The 15,531-nt window shown below is 42.1% G+C and overlaps 1 protein-coding gene and 1 long non-coding RNA gene across 3 annotated transcripts; both read left to right on the top strand.

The window, feature by feature from the left end:
- Nucleotides 1-2,532: 2,532 nt before the first annotated feature.
- Nucleotides 2,533-6,401, top strand: LOC105353609 (proteinase-activated receptor 4). The gene is made up of 2 exons (XM_011493342.4): nucleotides 2,533-2,922; nucleotides 4,300-6,401. The coding sequence occupies exons 1-2, from the start codon at nucleotides 2,817-2,819 to the stop codon at nucleotides 5,343-5,345; spliced, it is 1,152 nt and encodes a 383-aa protein (XP_011491644.1). The 5' UTR covers nucleotides 2,533-2,816; the 3' UTR covers nucleotides 5,346-6,401.
- Nucleotides 6,402-8,710: 2,309 nt separating this feature from the next.
- On the top strand, nucleotides 8,711-14,604 carry LOC101160133 (uncharacterized). Of its 2 annotated transcripts, none has more exons than XR_013658484.1 (5): nucleotides 8,711-11,110; nucleotides 12,088-12,156; nucleotides 12,371-14,160; nucleotides 14,297-14,370; nucleotides 14,471-14,604. It is a non-coding gene; the product is annotated as an uncharacterized LOC101160133 (long non-coding RNA). The 2 variants fall into 2 exon arrangements; XR_911698.3 differs by having other exon boundaries at nucleotides 14,249-14,370.
- Nucleotides 14,605-15,531: the final 927 nt, after the last annotated feature.

The following is a 15,531-nucleotide window of genomic DNA, read 5'->3' as shown; positions in this document are numbered from 1 at the left end:
CACAGACGCTCAACTGAGCACAGGCGTCAGCTCACCTTTTCACCAATGGTATGCATAATGGAATGATACATGCTTGATTTGTGTTTGTTTGTATGCATAACTATGTGCATGTGAACTCTAGCTCTATTGTGTACACATTGACATGTTTGTGATTGAAGGTTTTTGGAGCCAACAGGTACGTTTGGAATATCATAGTGTGTCTGTCGGCAGGCCCGCCCTTTTTGACTAACATCTATACCTGACAGTAATGATAATGATCCTCCAGCAATTTCTTGCTTTGTGATTCTACCATTTCCTACTTCTTATTTATTCTCCAACTTCTTTAACCCCTTTTTTTTCACTTTCCTTTCGTTTGTTCCCTTATGTCCCACCTTTAACATCCCACATTCTCCTTCTCTCTTCTTCTTTTCCATCCGGTACAACAACAAAAAAAAACTGTGATGAAACATAAATAAAATAAATAAAGTTTAACCCCCTAAGGTTTAGGGGTCTACTCAAATATATACACCTCGTGTGTCTGTAGATTCTGTTAAAACAGTAAAATATGTCCAACACAAGAGGCCTTCAGCTCTCATCTGTTTCAATTTGCTCAGCTGTTGGACAGAACAATGTTTGAAAAATTTATCGACTATGAATTAAATTGCCAACTAGAAATTATGATGTGAACAGAATTGTTGGTAAAATTAATCGTTTCTCCACCTAAATTCCAATGTTATTGTAATCTTTGAGTATCATGAAGGCCAACCCTTGCCTTTTGATGCCCTCAGTGTTGCAATCCAGCAGGAAAAAGCTGGGAATCATTTTTAATTAAACACAAAAGATCAAAACTCTGAATGTCATCTGTTCATAAATTATGCAATATGTAATTTAAAAAAAGTAATAAGTTGACCTGACAGGCTGATTTGCATCAGTAAATAGGACCTGAAACCAAGCCCAGTATAACTCTATAGAGGGAACACATCAGACTCAAGCAGTTTTGTCGCCTCCATAGGACTCTTATTCGTTTTAAACCATTTTTGTATTCAGATGTATCTATTGCAATAGAGCACTGCCCAAAATCTGCAGGCATCAACACATCAAAGAAGACTTTTGAAAGAAAAATCTCAGTGAAATACTCTTCATACCAAGAGCCTTAATTCCAGCCTTCACAGTTGTGGCAGAAGCCACAAATATGCGTTCACTTTGTCCAAAAGCGACAAAAGAATCAATATGCAAAAGAATCCTCCGGTCGCTGTACCGGTCCGTTGTGGTGAAGAGAGCGGAGCCAGAAACCAAAGATCTCAATTTATCAGTCGATCTTGATCCCGATATTCACCTTTGGTCATGAGCTCTGGGTCATGACCGAAAGAACGAGGTCCTGAATACAAGCGGCTTAATGAGCTTCCTCCGCAGGGTGGCTGGGCGCTCCCTAGAGGCAGGGGGAGAAGCTCGGTCACCCGCAGAGAGCAGAGTTGAACTGCTTCTCCTCCACATTGAGGGGAGCCAGTTGAGGCGGCTCGGGTCTCTAGTCCGGTTGCGTTCTGGCGCCTGGGGAGGTGTTCCGAGCATGTCCCACTGGGTGGAGGCCGCGAGGAAGACCCAGAACACGTTGGAGAGACTACGTCTGTCGGTTGGCCTGGGAATGTCGCACATTCACCTCAGAGGAGCTGGAGGAAGTGTCCGGGGAGAAGGAAGTCTGGGCATCTTTGTTTAGACTGCTGCTCCTGCGACCTGGTTCTGGATGAGTGGAAGAAGATGGATTGTAGATCATTTTCTCCAAGTGGATTTAATCTGCAACAATGTTGAAACCGTGTAAATAAAAACAAGGTGTGTTGAAAGTGATATAAGAAGTGTTTTTGACAAACCTGTAGTAAATTTCTTGGACATTTGAATGAGAGTTCATGCATCACACACTAAACTGAACCTGGCTTACCACTTGATGTACCCTAAAACCTTTAACAGACCCATCTGATTTCTCTGTATTGACTTCTTCCAGAGTGGCCACTTAGAAACACAATCATCTGCATCGCATCAGGAAATTTGGTCAAAGGCATTATAAAAAAGGACAAAGCAAATGTAGTGAAGGTGTTTCACGACTAAAAAAAATACATAGTACTCTTAATTTTAAAATCAATTTAGCCTTTGTTTACAGCGCACCCCAGAGGAGTTGTCGGGTTCTGTTTTACTGAGTGTGCATCCACCAGTTTCTTCCACCGTAAAACCTTTAAAGGTAAAACTGCTCTTTGGCCTTACTTGGTCCTGCTCCTATAAACCTTCTGTGCTGCTCTCGTTCCTGCAACCACTCTCATCCAAACATCTGCAAATACAAACAAGCCTGCGTTCCTGACTGTCTGCAGCAGTGAGCTGTGGTTGGATGACAGAACATAGGAGGGGTCTGAAGTTCGGACACGTTTCCTGTGTGATGAGGGGAGCGGGGGGGGGGGGGGGGGACTGAGCAGTTCTCACAAACATGTGTGGACACGGTTGCAGTTTCAATCAAGAACGAGCAGAACAAAAAACACTGATCCAGCTGATTAGTTCTCATCCAAACACCAGTTTAGGTCTAAAAAAAATAAAAAAGGTCAGAGACGCAAACAGCAGGTCCGCAGTGAGTTCAAACAGGGGTCCTCACAGGAGCACACACACACACACCCTGAGGTCGTTATGGTGGAGGTGTGTCCGCATTAAATTCTAACATCAGCCTCTCACTTCACTTACAGCAGAACCAGCCCCATACCCCCAAATAGACTCGAGTTTCTGAGAGAACAGGAAGCCGCTGATGTTGATAAGAGTCTACCAAAGAGCTGTGCAGCTAGAGAAAGACGTTCAGAGGAAGTATGAAACTGCTGGCTGGGGCCCTGTTCTTTGCGATGGGACTGTCGTCTGTCCTCGGCACCTTACCACCTTCTCACTCTGCAGACCAATGTCCCAACACATCTCTCAGTAAGTCTTTCTTTTTGTTTTGAAGATATCAGGGTCTCACATCTGTCTCATGCCAGAATTGTTTCATCTGAAATATAGTTGCGTCACTGAAGATGATTATTTTCATCAAAACTAAACATTGACATACTCAAACATTTGCCAGAAGCACAGACAGTAAAAATATTTGAACGCTCTGAACCCCTGACAGTGGGTGTGGTTTGTTTACAGCATCTTTATGCAAGAAACAGACATTAACCAAGTTAGCTTAAAGCCATGATCCGCTTCCCCCACATCTGGTATGATTCTAAGGCTTTTTAGTTTGATTACAGAGGGTTTTCCCAATCACTTTTAGTTTCTTACCTTTACTTCCCCCTTCATTAAATGTAATACTTTATTCTACCAATGATGATAATTGATTTGGAGAATCAAGATGATAACACTTGAGTAAATTTTTCACCAGTTGGCCAACATTTGAAATACCAGACTAGAGCTCGTGTCCCTGGCTAAGAAGCCAAACCCCACGTCACCCACCGCTGTAAAGGATGTTGGTCAAAGATTTTCTATTTGAGTGCAGATGAAGCTGTTTCATACAGGTAGTGGCCCTATGCCTTCTTTTCAGTTGCCTTTCCTTTCACCAAGAAGTTAATAAAGTTGAAGAACAAACTTTATTAGACCTTAAAGTCTTTTTTAAATTTTACACTATGATCTGTTTTAGAGGTCAAAGTTGTCTGAAGTTTGTTTTCTTTTGTGGTTTTATGCAACGTCATTTTAAGCCTTTAAGAAGAAACAGAATTTGCTAGAACACTCATGTCATAGCCTTGAAGAATTGTGCCCTGGCATGTGTAGCAACCACAGCGAATCTGTATGACACCAGAGTCTTCTGAAACGTGCTCTGGACGACCTTTGTAGACCAGTATCAGCACGGTTCACTAAACACTTTCAATCATAAAACAGAAGACAAAGCAACCAAACTTTGGGCTCAAACGTACTCAGAGACGGTACAGACTGTCTGGTGTGAACTGACTGTTTTTTAGAAACTTGCTAAAGGTCTCTTCACCACGTGACTGGGGTACCCAGGAAAAAAGCACCTCCATCTCCTGGGCAACAACCATCCATCAACCAGTTGTTCAACAAACTGGAAAGTTGTTGGTTTGATTCTAGGTCCAATTGCAGCTCTGATGTAAAGCTTCTGCCTAACATCTGTGCTGTGATGACCCTAATCTAAATAAGAACTCAAAAGTGCAAGAGAATTTATGTTTGTAACTGTGAAAATTGAGATAAAATGGAAAAGTATTGGTCCCTTAATCCACTCTGCTTATCAACAACCTCAGTTTTTTCCGCACCATCCCATATTGATTCTGAGCAGGAGCCTGATGCTATGTGTCTTGCTGTCTGCAGTCCTTCGGACCTTCCGGCTCACGGTGACCTGTAACATCACGACTCTGAAGGAGAAGCAGCTAAAGGACATCCAGGCTCCAGTAACAAACCTCTACCTGCCTATCTTGTACTTGCTGGCCTTCAGTGTCGGTCTCCCCTCCAACATCATGGTTCTGTGGGTTCTGGTGTTCAGAACCAACCGCCTCCCGTCCATGTTTTTTCTCATCAACCTGACCATTGCAGACTGCCTTCTTCTTCTGGTTTTGCCATTTCGGATCGTTTACCATTTCCGAGGTAACCACTGGGAGCTGGGGGAGCCCTTCTGTCGCGTGGTGATGGCAGTGTTTTACGGCAACATGTACGGCTCTGCTTGGTTCTTGGCACTTGTGGCCATAGACAGATATGTGGCTCTGGTTCATCCATTTAAGGCACTGACTCTGCGCACACAGCGGATGTCAGTGTACATGACGGTGGCAGTGTGGACGGTGGTTCTGGCTGCCATGCTGCCGCTTCTAATGTCACGACAAACCTACGTGTTGGACAAGCTGCAGATCACGACGTGCCACGACGCTCTCCCTGAGGAGGAACATGAGAATTACTTCCTGCCATACTTCAGCACCCTCTTTGCCTGCTGCTTCCTTCTGCCTTTTGCCATCATCCTCTTCTGCCACAGTGCAGTCCTGCGCACCCTGCTGGCTGAAGGGAAGCGCTACGCCCACGCCATCAGAGTGACTGTTTTAGTGTTGCTCGTTTTCATCGTGTGTCTTTTGCCCAGTAATGTCCTGCTCCTGCTAACTTACGCCGACATCTGGGTGGATGGGGACGGCGAGGACTTCTACATTCCCTACATGATTAGCTTAGCTGTTAGCACTTTCAACAGCTCCCTTGACCCCTTCATTTTCTACTTTGTGTCCACGGAGTTCAGGCAGAAGCTCAAACGTTCTCTGTGCTGCTCCGGTGACCATCAAGGCCAGCCCTCCTCTAAGGGGAACAACATTTCCTCATCAACGAGTCAAAGGACTAATGTCACTCTTGTGTCCATGACCAGGCGACAAACTGTTACTTAGATGGTCTGTATCCTCATATGGGACAACAGCCTCTAACCCAAGAGTCTGTGAAGATGTTAAAAAGCTCCATTAATCTGAGAGCATCTTACATTTCCACTGCTACCCAGGTCAAACACACCCCAAGAGTGTAGGACGGCCTTCAGGGCCAGGGATGGGGACCACTGCTTCAGATGAACCACGTTTGGTAATGCTGTACTGCAGGACTGCTCAATTCTGGTCCTCAAGATCTACCCGCCTTATGTTTTCCAGATCACCAAGACCTGCTAGCTGCTGATCAGCTCAGTCAGACGTCTCCTCATTCTGATGACCTGGTCCAGGTAATCAACAGCAAGCAGTGCAGGGAGAGCTGGAAAACGAGCAGGGTGGTAGATCTTGAGCACCGGGAATGAGCCGGCCTGCTGCGGTGCTTTGTGGTGATGGATTGAAATCTAAAGCTGTTAAAACATGCAAACATTCACAGACAAGTCATCTCAAAGAGAATATAAAGATCACACATTGTGTGTTAGATGAAATTCTTGTCAGTATGTTTGAAAACATTTTAGACAACAACATTTGATCTTCAATCTTAATATGTTCAGTTCAGGATGTCAAACCCTCATATTTTTTTCCCAGCAGACACTCAAAGTTTTTTCCCCCTGTCATTTATGACTGAAGTGAAGAACCAACACAAGTGGAGATGTTTTTTTCTGTCAAGCAACTAAACCAACCTGCACATGTCAGTCTGTACTGTTCCTACTAAAGCACCATTGATCTCGGTCTGACTGCTACTGTCCATCCCTCACACTGTTCATAACATTCCAGGCCTGACTGAGATACAACTGTTTGACCCGCCATATAGTAGGTGGCAGTCTGCACTCCACTGGTTTGTCATCTGCCAATGAATGGTTGAAGAGGGGCATGTGGGCTCATTGTAAAACTAATAATGAGTGAATTTTGTCTACTTTCAAATATGGTGTGTCTTGTAGAGAACAATGTCGCTTTCAGACCTGTTTCTATTGTAGTTTTATGCTGAGTCGTTTTTTGTGTTAAAAATCAATAAAAAACTGTTTCAAAGCATTCCCAGTGGTCTTTTAATTATGATGATGCTGTTTTAGCCCAAATCTAAAAACTTTTATCGTTTCTTAGGACAGTTTCTCCACAGCAGCAAGAGTTAATGAGACATTCCCTTCTGAATTGTGGGCAGGACAGTTGGTGCAGAGCAACCCTGCCTTCTTCCCCTTCCCGTTTCTGAGAACTTTCTGTTTGCACGCTCTTCCACTTGCTTGCCCCTCACACCTCCAACTTAACATTAGCAGTGCGACAAAAAGGACAAGCAATACCAGAGCTATCCAGTCGTACAGTTTTGATCCAGATTCCAGCTCAGACGAGGACAACAAAGATGCTCATGGATCTATTTGTGTGATAGTGGATGCATCGGAATGGAGCAGAGCAGGGAGCTTGTGGCCTGCCAAGCGTCTTTAATACATCCCATGTATGTTCTTTCTCAAATAATCTACTGCAGGCAAACTAATGTGTAAACTACTGGAAGTAATCTGCCTAAAGTATGCAATGTTTTCACTGCAGGTGATCTTAAGCAGGTAATTTTATATGTGTAATCAGATTGCAGGTAATCTGCTTCATGTAACCTATTGTAAGTAATATAATTCATATTATCTATTCCAGACGATCAACTGACTCTATTTGCCCGTAATCTAGTGCATAAAATCCATATACAATAATCTGATACATGTTATCTTCAGGAAATCGACTGTGGGTAATTTTATGCAATTACTCTGGTGCAGATGATCTGGCGGAAGTAATCTGGATTATTATCCACTTCTGGGAATCAACAAATGATCAAATGTGGATAATCTGCCATAAGTAAATGACTTCAATTAATTTATTCAAAAAAGTATTCTAATGCAAGTAATCTACTGAAGGTGCTTTGATGTAAATAAGAAAAATCCTGATAAAATGAATCAATAAAGTTGATGCATGAACTCTGATGCAGGTAATCTACTATTGGAAGGCTGCATCAGTATCCAATCCTTGTTACTTGCTGTTGATCTTCAGAATGTAATCTGATGTGGTGGATCTTGTCAAAAATGTACTGCAATAATCTGCTACAAATACTGTTTTAGAGATAATCTGATGCAAATAATCAGGACACATCTTAATGATGTAATCAGACTGCTGAACTTCTAGCAAATAAGCATTAAGGTGTGGGTGGGTGATCGGAATGTGCTGCATTTTTACAACTCAAACAATATAACTTTTGGATGACAAAAGAACAGTTTATACAAACAATAAAAAAATAGAACTGTTGAAGCGGAGCAGGGATACAAATTCTATAAAAAGAAATTTACCAGGATCATGAGAACATCCAAAAAAGACTATCACAAAAATATTAGAAGAAAAATAAATTAAATACTAAAGGAAGTTGGAAAGTTTTGAACAGTGTCATTAGAAAACACAAATTACCCAGACCCTTTAGTTGGTAAAAATTAGATATGCAATGATATTCAGAATATGACAAGGGAGTTTAATGAATATTTTGTAAAAATAGGACCAAAGTTAGCCGACAAAATGAACTGTTTTTAAGGATTCAGTGGTTTTGTTCTTGGTCATGTTTTTGGTTTTCTTTGTCAGTCACTCCACCTTCAGGTTCATGATCCACAGCTGTCTTCAGCTGTCTTCAGTATTTGAAACCCGTGGGAGCAAAAGAAATTCTAAAACATTCATAAACAAAACATCAACAGACCTTAACGGAATGATATGACGGTGGTAAAAAAAGGTCATTGATTCCATTGTTGACCCGCTAACCTACATTTGCAATATATCCTTTCAACATCCAGGGCGATCACGCAACTAACTGAAAAAATTATAAACGGTACAGATAATTTAGAGGTCACAGGAGTGTTCATCGATCTGAAAAAGGCTTTTGACACTGTTGTTCATAACATTTTAGTAAACAAACTGGAAAGATATGGAATACGATGACTGGTATTAAATTGGTTAAACAGACACCCATGAACTTGTAGGACGAGACCATTTCTACATCCCTCCGCTCCCCAGGCTGCATCAGTGGGAAGGATGTAGAAATGGTCTCTTCCTACAAGTTCCTGGGAGTCCATCTGGACAATAAACTGGAATGGTCCACAAACACTGAAGGGCATGGGTAGACTTTACTTCCTGAGAAGACTCGGGTCCGTCAATGTTTGCAGCAGGATGCTCCACATGTTTTACGAGTCTGTCATGGCGAGCACCATCTTCTTTACTGAGGTGTGCTGGCATCAAAGCAAAGGACGCCAACAGACCGAATAAACACATCAAAAAAGGATGGTTTGTTTTTCAATTCAATTCAATTTTATTTTTATAGTCCAAATTCACAACAACAGTCGTCTCAATGGGCTTCGTACCGGTAATTGTGAGGTAAACATACAATTAAAAGGATCATAAATGCATAGAATTCAATGGGATAATACTAAACTTTACCTAAACAGACTAAACTAAACTAGACATCCCTGCCCTCAGACCTTCCTTTGTGGTAAGGAAAATGTTATTGCCTTCAAGCTTGCCAATCTGGAAGAGGTGGTGGGGGACAGACTGCTGGCTAAACTGGGGACCATCATGGACAATCCGTCCCATCCTCTCTACAAAGTGGTGGACAAACTGAGAAGCAGCTTTAGCAGCAGACTAATACACCCCCGCTATGCAAAGGAACGATACTGAAAGTCCTTCCTGCAATCAGCCATCAGACTCTACAGTTCATCTGGCTGCCATAAGAGTTTTTAGATATTTGCCTGCATGTTTTTCTTCCCTGTATGTTTTGTATTTATTTTATTTTATGGTGCTGCTACTACAACTGGAATCTTCCCTAAACGGATTAATAAAGTTGATCTTAATCTTAATCTACATCTTAAACAGCCACATTCAAAACAGGCAGCAGTTTGTCCAACTGGAAGATTGTAAATAATCCCTGCTAGATTTAAACTGTGGAGTACCACAAGGGTCAATATTAGGTCCAACACTGTTCAACCTTTACATTAATGACATACACATGGTGTTAAATACACCCAAATACTTTTTAAATGCAGACGACACAAGTATAGTCTGTACAGGGGAGAATCTCAGTGAAGTAAAAATAGTAGCGTAAATACAGAATTAGAAAAACTAAAAAAAGGGTTTGATCAAAAAAATAAACTCTCACTCAATATTAAAAAAACTAAATTCATGATTTTTGGAAATTGCCACATTCCTGCAATTTAGAAATAAAAGTTGTGATTGATAATCATGTTCAGGAAAGAGTGACTGAATTTGAGTTCCTTGGAGTAATTATGGACGACAAGATAAGCTGGAAACCACAAATAAAGCAGGTCAGAGCTAAACTTGCTAAAAGCATCGCATTTTTGGGAAAAACGCGTCATACACTCACTCACAAAGCACGATTACTAATGTATTCATTCATAATACTACCATATTTACAGTACATTGTAGAAGTTTGGGGAAATTACGTATAAACAAATCTACAGTGTTTGTACGTCTTACAAAGAAAAGCTATTTTAATCTTTCATGGTGTGGATTATGGGACGCATACAAACGCACTACTTTGTAAGTTTTGTTCATTGAAATTATGGGAACTAGCGAGACTTAAAACAGCACTCATCATGTATAAAGCAAGAAATAACTTACGTCCAGTAAACACACAGCAAATGTTCAAAGACAGAGATGGGAGTAACAATTTAAGAAATCAGCTGAACTTCAAAAAGCATCAGTTTGTGGTGTGGATTTCTGGAACGGGTTGCACAAAGATTTAAACAAACCAAAAGTTTACATGCATTCAAAAAAAACCTACAAGATGTCACTGATGGAAGTGTACAAGGGATGATGAATAAAAACACATAGGCAAATGTCACTTCTGCATAGGTGCTATACAGATGGTGCTTTGAACATATTAGGGGAAAAAACTGTAAATAGAAATATGCACAGCATAAGGGGTAGTAAAAAGGTGTGGGATCATACAAGGTGTTTCCTTCTACCCACTCCTTTTGTAGCACACGGTTTAAGAAAAAAATCTGCCTATTTGTAACTTTTGTGCTTGTTTTCATTTTTTGTGTTAGAAATATAAAAAAATAAATACATAAATAAATAAATAAATAAATAAATAAATATAGTGTGAGTGATTTATTGAGATAGTTATGATTTTTTTTGTTTGATTTGAAATGGTTTATTTCAAGCAATTAAGTAGAAATAATACACAAGAGCAATATAATCATCAGTTATACATTCATACAGTAACTAATCAAACTTAGGATAATTAGACATATTAATAATGACCAAAACACATATTTGGCATGAATGCTCCTTTACTATTATGATTAGTACTAGTGGTAACAGTAATGTGTTTACGTTTCATTGTCTCAACAGCAGAACTGCAGGGTGGAGCAGTGGTTACCATAACTTTGAGAGATGTTGTGAATCAAGGGGTTCCAAGCTGTAGGGTGCTTAAAGTCAAAGTCAGTTTACTCTGACTAGAATCCTACTGCTGCAAAGGGGTCGATTGTCAAGTCACCCACAGAAGGATCGCACATTTGCTTTACAGCGAGTTGAGAAGCCCTGGTTGAAGTCCCAGCTCGTTTCCTCCGTGGCAGCAGGGGGCGCTACAGTGTCTCTTTCCCTGCAGCCTCTTTCTACAAGACACACGAAGAAGAAGCCGCTGTTTATATAGAGGCGCGGCTCACCAGCGCGGCCTCTTGGCACGTGGGAATCTCGCTGACACTCCTAAGGTTAGTTCAAATGGCTTAAATGAGTTTATCATATACAGAGTTGTGTAAGGGTTCAGGACGCTGCAGCCTGAAGAAAGTTATTGATTTCTGCATCTTTACAAACCGCAGCTCTGGTTCAAACACACACCGGTGTTTTAACATTTTAATCAGATCCACCGTGTCATTATTATCTGTACTTGTTTTTTCTTTTCTTTATTATCTTTACTTGTTTTATCCTGAATGTCTTCTGCATGCGCAGTGTCGCTACTAACCATGCAGCAGCATGCAGTTTATCACGTGTTTGGCACTACTTGGTTTCATGTACAGTATTAAGTCAAAAATACAGTGTGAGACAAAGACCAGGGTGTTCTAAATACTTTAAATATTAGTCCAGTCCTAGAAAGGGAGATTGCCGTTTGGCAGAAACATTTAGAGGTTTATCTGGGTCATGCACGTACACCAACACACTGTAAGTCTTGTAGTTGGTATCCTTCAGTTCAATATATACTCGTCCAGCTATGGACAGGAGGTGATGCGGTAACCCAGTCCTCAGTCAGCTGGCAGACTGGTGTCCGTCAGTGTTACAGGGCTGGTAGAGGAAGTTCTGCGGGCGCCTCGATGCATGCTCGGTTCTAGAGCATGTCTGCGAGGTGCTGCAGAACGCAGGTCTGTCAGGTCTGTCCTGATCCACTGCAGTTCAGATGCAGCAGAGCTGCACACGTCACTCTGCTCTCATGGTACCTGACGCTCCACATCACCTGTGGCTGCTGGTTCAATCACCTGCTGGGCCTCTTTGTGGTGTGCGATGCTGCTCAGTGAGTCACTGGTATGATTGAGATCATTGATGGAAACTCAACTCCAGGTCTGACTGTAAGCAGAGCAATCAAATATCGTTTACAAAAAAATTGCTACCAAAATGCTGACAATTTTGATTATTGATTTTGAATTTAAAGAGTATGAATGCTTGAGGATAAAGGTGTAAAACTTGTCTGTTTCAGAGGGAGGAGCCTCTCGGGGGCATCTGTTCACCAGGAGCTTCTGACCTGCAGGGGGCAGTATCTGCACAGGTGAGCGTTTGCAGAAGTGGTGTAGTACTCTGAACCCAATCAAGTACTGCCATGGCAGAGACCCCCCCTCTGCTGTGGAATCAAAGGATTGGCAGATAAAGTCAGGACTTTGGCACAGGTTTGAGTGACGCTCGTTTACCAAACCTGACTGAAGACCTGAAACACGTCAGCCTGAAGTGTGGGGGGGCGAGCTCTAACAGCTGTGTGTTTGCAGTGGAAGCTTTGGACCTTCAACCGGTGGAGCTGCTCTTCAATCAAAACAAGAATTTCAATTAGTCCCATTTTTGTTTTCTTCAGTTTTCCTGTAAATGTTTGTTTTTTGGTGAAAATAAACTGTTTTAAATTAATACTTTTTGGTTCTTATCATTTTTCTGACACGTTTCTGAAATCCTGTTTATGATTTTCATCATACTTGAGCAACAGTCGCATGCCAGAATGCCACCGCATGGCGATTTTAAATGCCAGTTCATCAGCGTATTCGGCAGGTCACGTTTTTGCACGCCACGCAGAGCAAAACGTGAGAAACTGGGGAGAGAAAAAAGGAAATAAATGGTTCCCTTGGAGAGTCCATTCCCATTCATGTTAATGAGCCATTTGGTTTTATCGCTTCTCTGAGTTTGAAGTATATAGGATTGTGTTAAAGTAGCATGTAATTTCATTGTGTACGGAGACCGTGCACACTGTGCGATTGCGCAAGGGTGTGTGCAACATTGCCTCGGGCGGCCTGTCTGGTGAAATTCACACCATCCAGTCAGAGCTGCTGCCCGATCCGGCTGCCTCACTGCTGCCGTCTGCATTCATGACTATGCCAACAATTTTCTGAAATCGGGCAGCGCCACCTAATCTTGACCTCTACCTCCCCATCGTACAGCGGTACTTGTCTGTGAGCGAAGCTTGAACGCCGGTTTTAGTTGAAGGTCTTCAGGGGAGGAGCTGAAAGTTTGAATCTGTGATCCTGACAATTTCAGAACAAACCTAAATGTCTATAATTCTTAAGAAACCTCGTATGTTTCGGCTGTAAGAATAAAACTACACCAGCAGGAGAACCAGAGCAGAGCTTCTCATGGATCCAGGTTGTTGTATATCTGTTAAAGAATGCAATGAAAGGATTCTTTGCTTCAAGAATGAGCTCTTTCTCTGCAGTTGTGGAATGAAATTTCCACAATTGATCAAAATTCTTGTCCGTCTCATTTGTTCTGCTTGAGTACTTGATTTTGTTTTCTTGGCTCAGCTGCTCCCCCTGCAGGCCACAGCAGGTTATTAGACAAGTTTGAGATATTTCCATGAGAACATCCCTTGTTTGGGATGAATTTCACTGAAATATGTAAAAGGTTCCTTTGTTATGAATTATAAACAAGAACAATTTTTTTTATTAGTTTCACATTTATTACCCCCAAATTAAGACAAAGATCACCCCATATGACAATAACTGATTCTGTCTGCAACGGATGCTCCTCACTAACTATTGATGCTGTTCTCAGGTGTTCCACTCTTCTACAGGTTCTACATGCAGGATTGTACTTTACCCACCTGCCACCACCGGCTAATTGGCTAATAAGACCTAGCAGAACTGCATGTCCCACCTGTAGAAGAGTCCTACATGCGGTTCTGTTAGGTCAGGTGGGGGTGCAGTCCCATCCAGTCTCTGTTTCTGCTGTCCCAGACCTGCTCTATGGGGTTCAGGTCAAGGGTCATTGATGACCAAACCATGATAGCCACTCCCACTTCCTGAAGTCCAGCTGTGACAATTGTGTGGTGGAGCGTTGTCATCCATGAACAGAAAGTTGGGATGTTCTGGTGGAATTGGGGGATGGTGATGGTTCTATGATGTCTCTGAGGTAAGAACCTGCAGTGATGGAACATCTACAATAATCAAATGCTCTGACTGCTGATGTCTGTCCAGACTGTTGCTCCACCAAAGCAAACCCGGGGACCACATTGACCTCGGCGTATCGCTCACCTCGCCTTTTCCAGCATCGCTGACGACCATCATTTCTGTGCAAGGTGAACAAACATTTATAGGTGAACAGGGAGGTAGACCTGCATTGTCCAAGTCACATGGTCTTGTTTCTACTGCAAACGTTCACGGCAGTGTCTTGGTGTCAGTGGAGTCACCTGCAACAGTCGCCTGTCATTCCAGTTAAAGCAGTGGAGTCACCAAGTTCATCTGCAACATCTGACTGCCTGCTACCAACCTGAAGGTGCTATGACCAGGTGGTGCTGCTTGTTCGTTAAGGGATGTCATGTGTTCATGGCTGTTTGAATGATGAACTTGGAATGACTGACTGGCTAAATCAGCTTTTTATCCCCACAGAATGTTGACATTGATGCAGCATTAAAAAAGTTCTTCTTTTAGAATAGTTTGGTTCTGGCTCCAATAAGTGAAACACACTGAAAGCAGTGAGACCATCATGAGGAAAACACTGGATAAAGTTTCTCCATCACCCCTATCCTGAAAATCTATGAAGTGAAACAAACACTGTTTGTGAAATCCACTCAGAGTTTCACAATATCCTCAACTTAGTGTGAGTGGTATATTTGGAGCTTCTTGCTGTAAACATTTTTGGATCTGAGCTCACTCTGCTCAGTCCCTTCCTCACACAGCATTAATGTTGAGATGTGGGTCAGTCTGAAGTCAAAAGCCACATACTTGCAATCTTCCATGAACCTCAATGTCCTAATCTTTGGTAAAAAGTTCAGTTTTATTTTTTCCTGAAACCTGTTCCATTTGTTTTTTTTGTGATGTTGAGCTGATGGTTTCTGGAGCACTGCTCTACAAAGTTGTCTGGGCGTCCCCTACTCTATCTCTGTCCTTTCCTGCTGCAGTAATGGAGAAAGGACAGTCCCCCGATCTGCTCCAGTGTCTTCTGATCACAGCAGACTGAGATGTCTTCTGTCTCACAAACTGGGGTCTCAGGCAGATGACCTATTATCCAGGACACAACAACCCTGCCTAGGTATTTCCTGGAGTCACAAAGGTATTTCAAATGTGTTAAAGACACTTACATGTCTGATTCATCCTTCCTGTATCAATAAAGCCATCCAAACCAGAGAGAGCATGTTGCACCAGGAGGAGGAGACCACATGCTGTCCTTTTAAAAAGACTTGGCTGCATCCAGGAACTCTGGTCAACTTTCAAAAGGCTTTAAAGGGCAGAAAGAGGGAAATGACGGCTTGCCAACACGTCTGTGACAATAGCAGGCCGTTATAAAGTAAATAAACTTTAAAGGTGTGATCAAATGCTGAGTTCTGGTTCTGTTGGTGTTTGGCTGAAGAATAGAGCTGCTGGTGTCATAGCAACCAGGTTATTGTCTAATGGTAAAGGAATTTCTACAAAGTTTGTCTGTGCCTGAAATTCAAGTTCCCTTTTAAAGA

This window comes from Oryzias latipes, chromosome 10, assembly GCF_053564925.1.
Source record: "Oryzias latipes strain Hd-rR chromosome 10, Olatipes_Hd-rR_3.1".
Taxonomy (NCBI): domain Eukaryota; kingdom Metazoa; phylum Chordata; class Actinopteri; order Beloniformes; family Adrianichthyidae; genus Oryzias; species Oryzias latipes.
Note: the sequence above shows the minus strand (reverse complement) of the source record. Positions and strands in the feature narration are given on the sequence as shown.

Coding starts and splice junctions, on each gene's coding strand:
- LOC105353609 (XM_011493342.4), top strand. CDS start 2,817: ATGAAACTGCTGGCTGGGGCCCTGTTCTTTGCGATGGGACTGTCGTCT. Junction 2,923..4,299: donor ATGTCCCAACACATCTCTCA/GTAAGTCTTTCT, acceptor TGCTGTCTGCAG/TCCTTCGGACCTTCCGGCTC.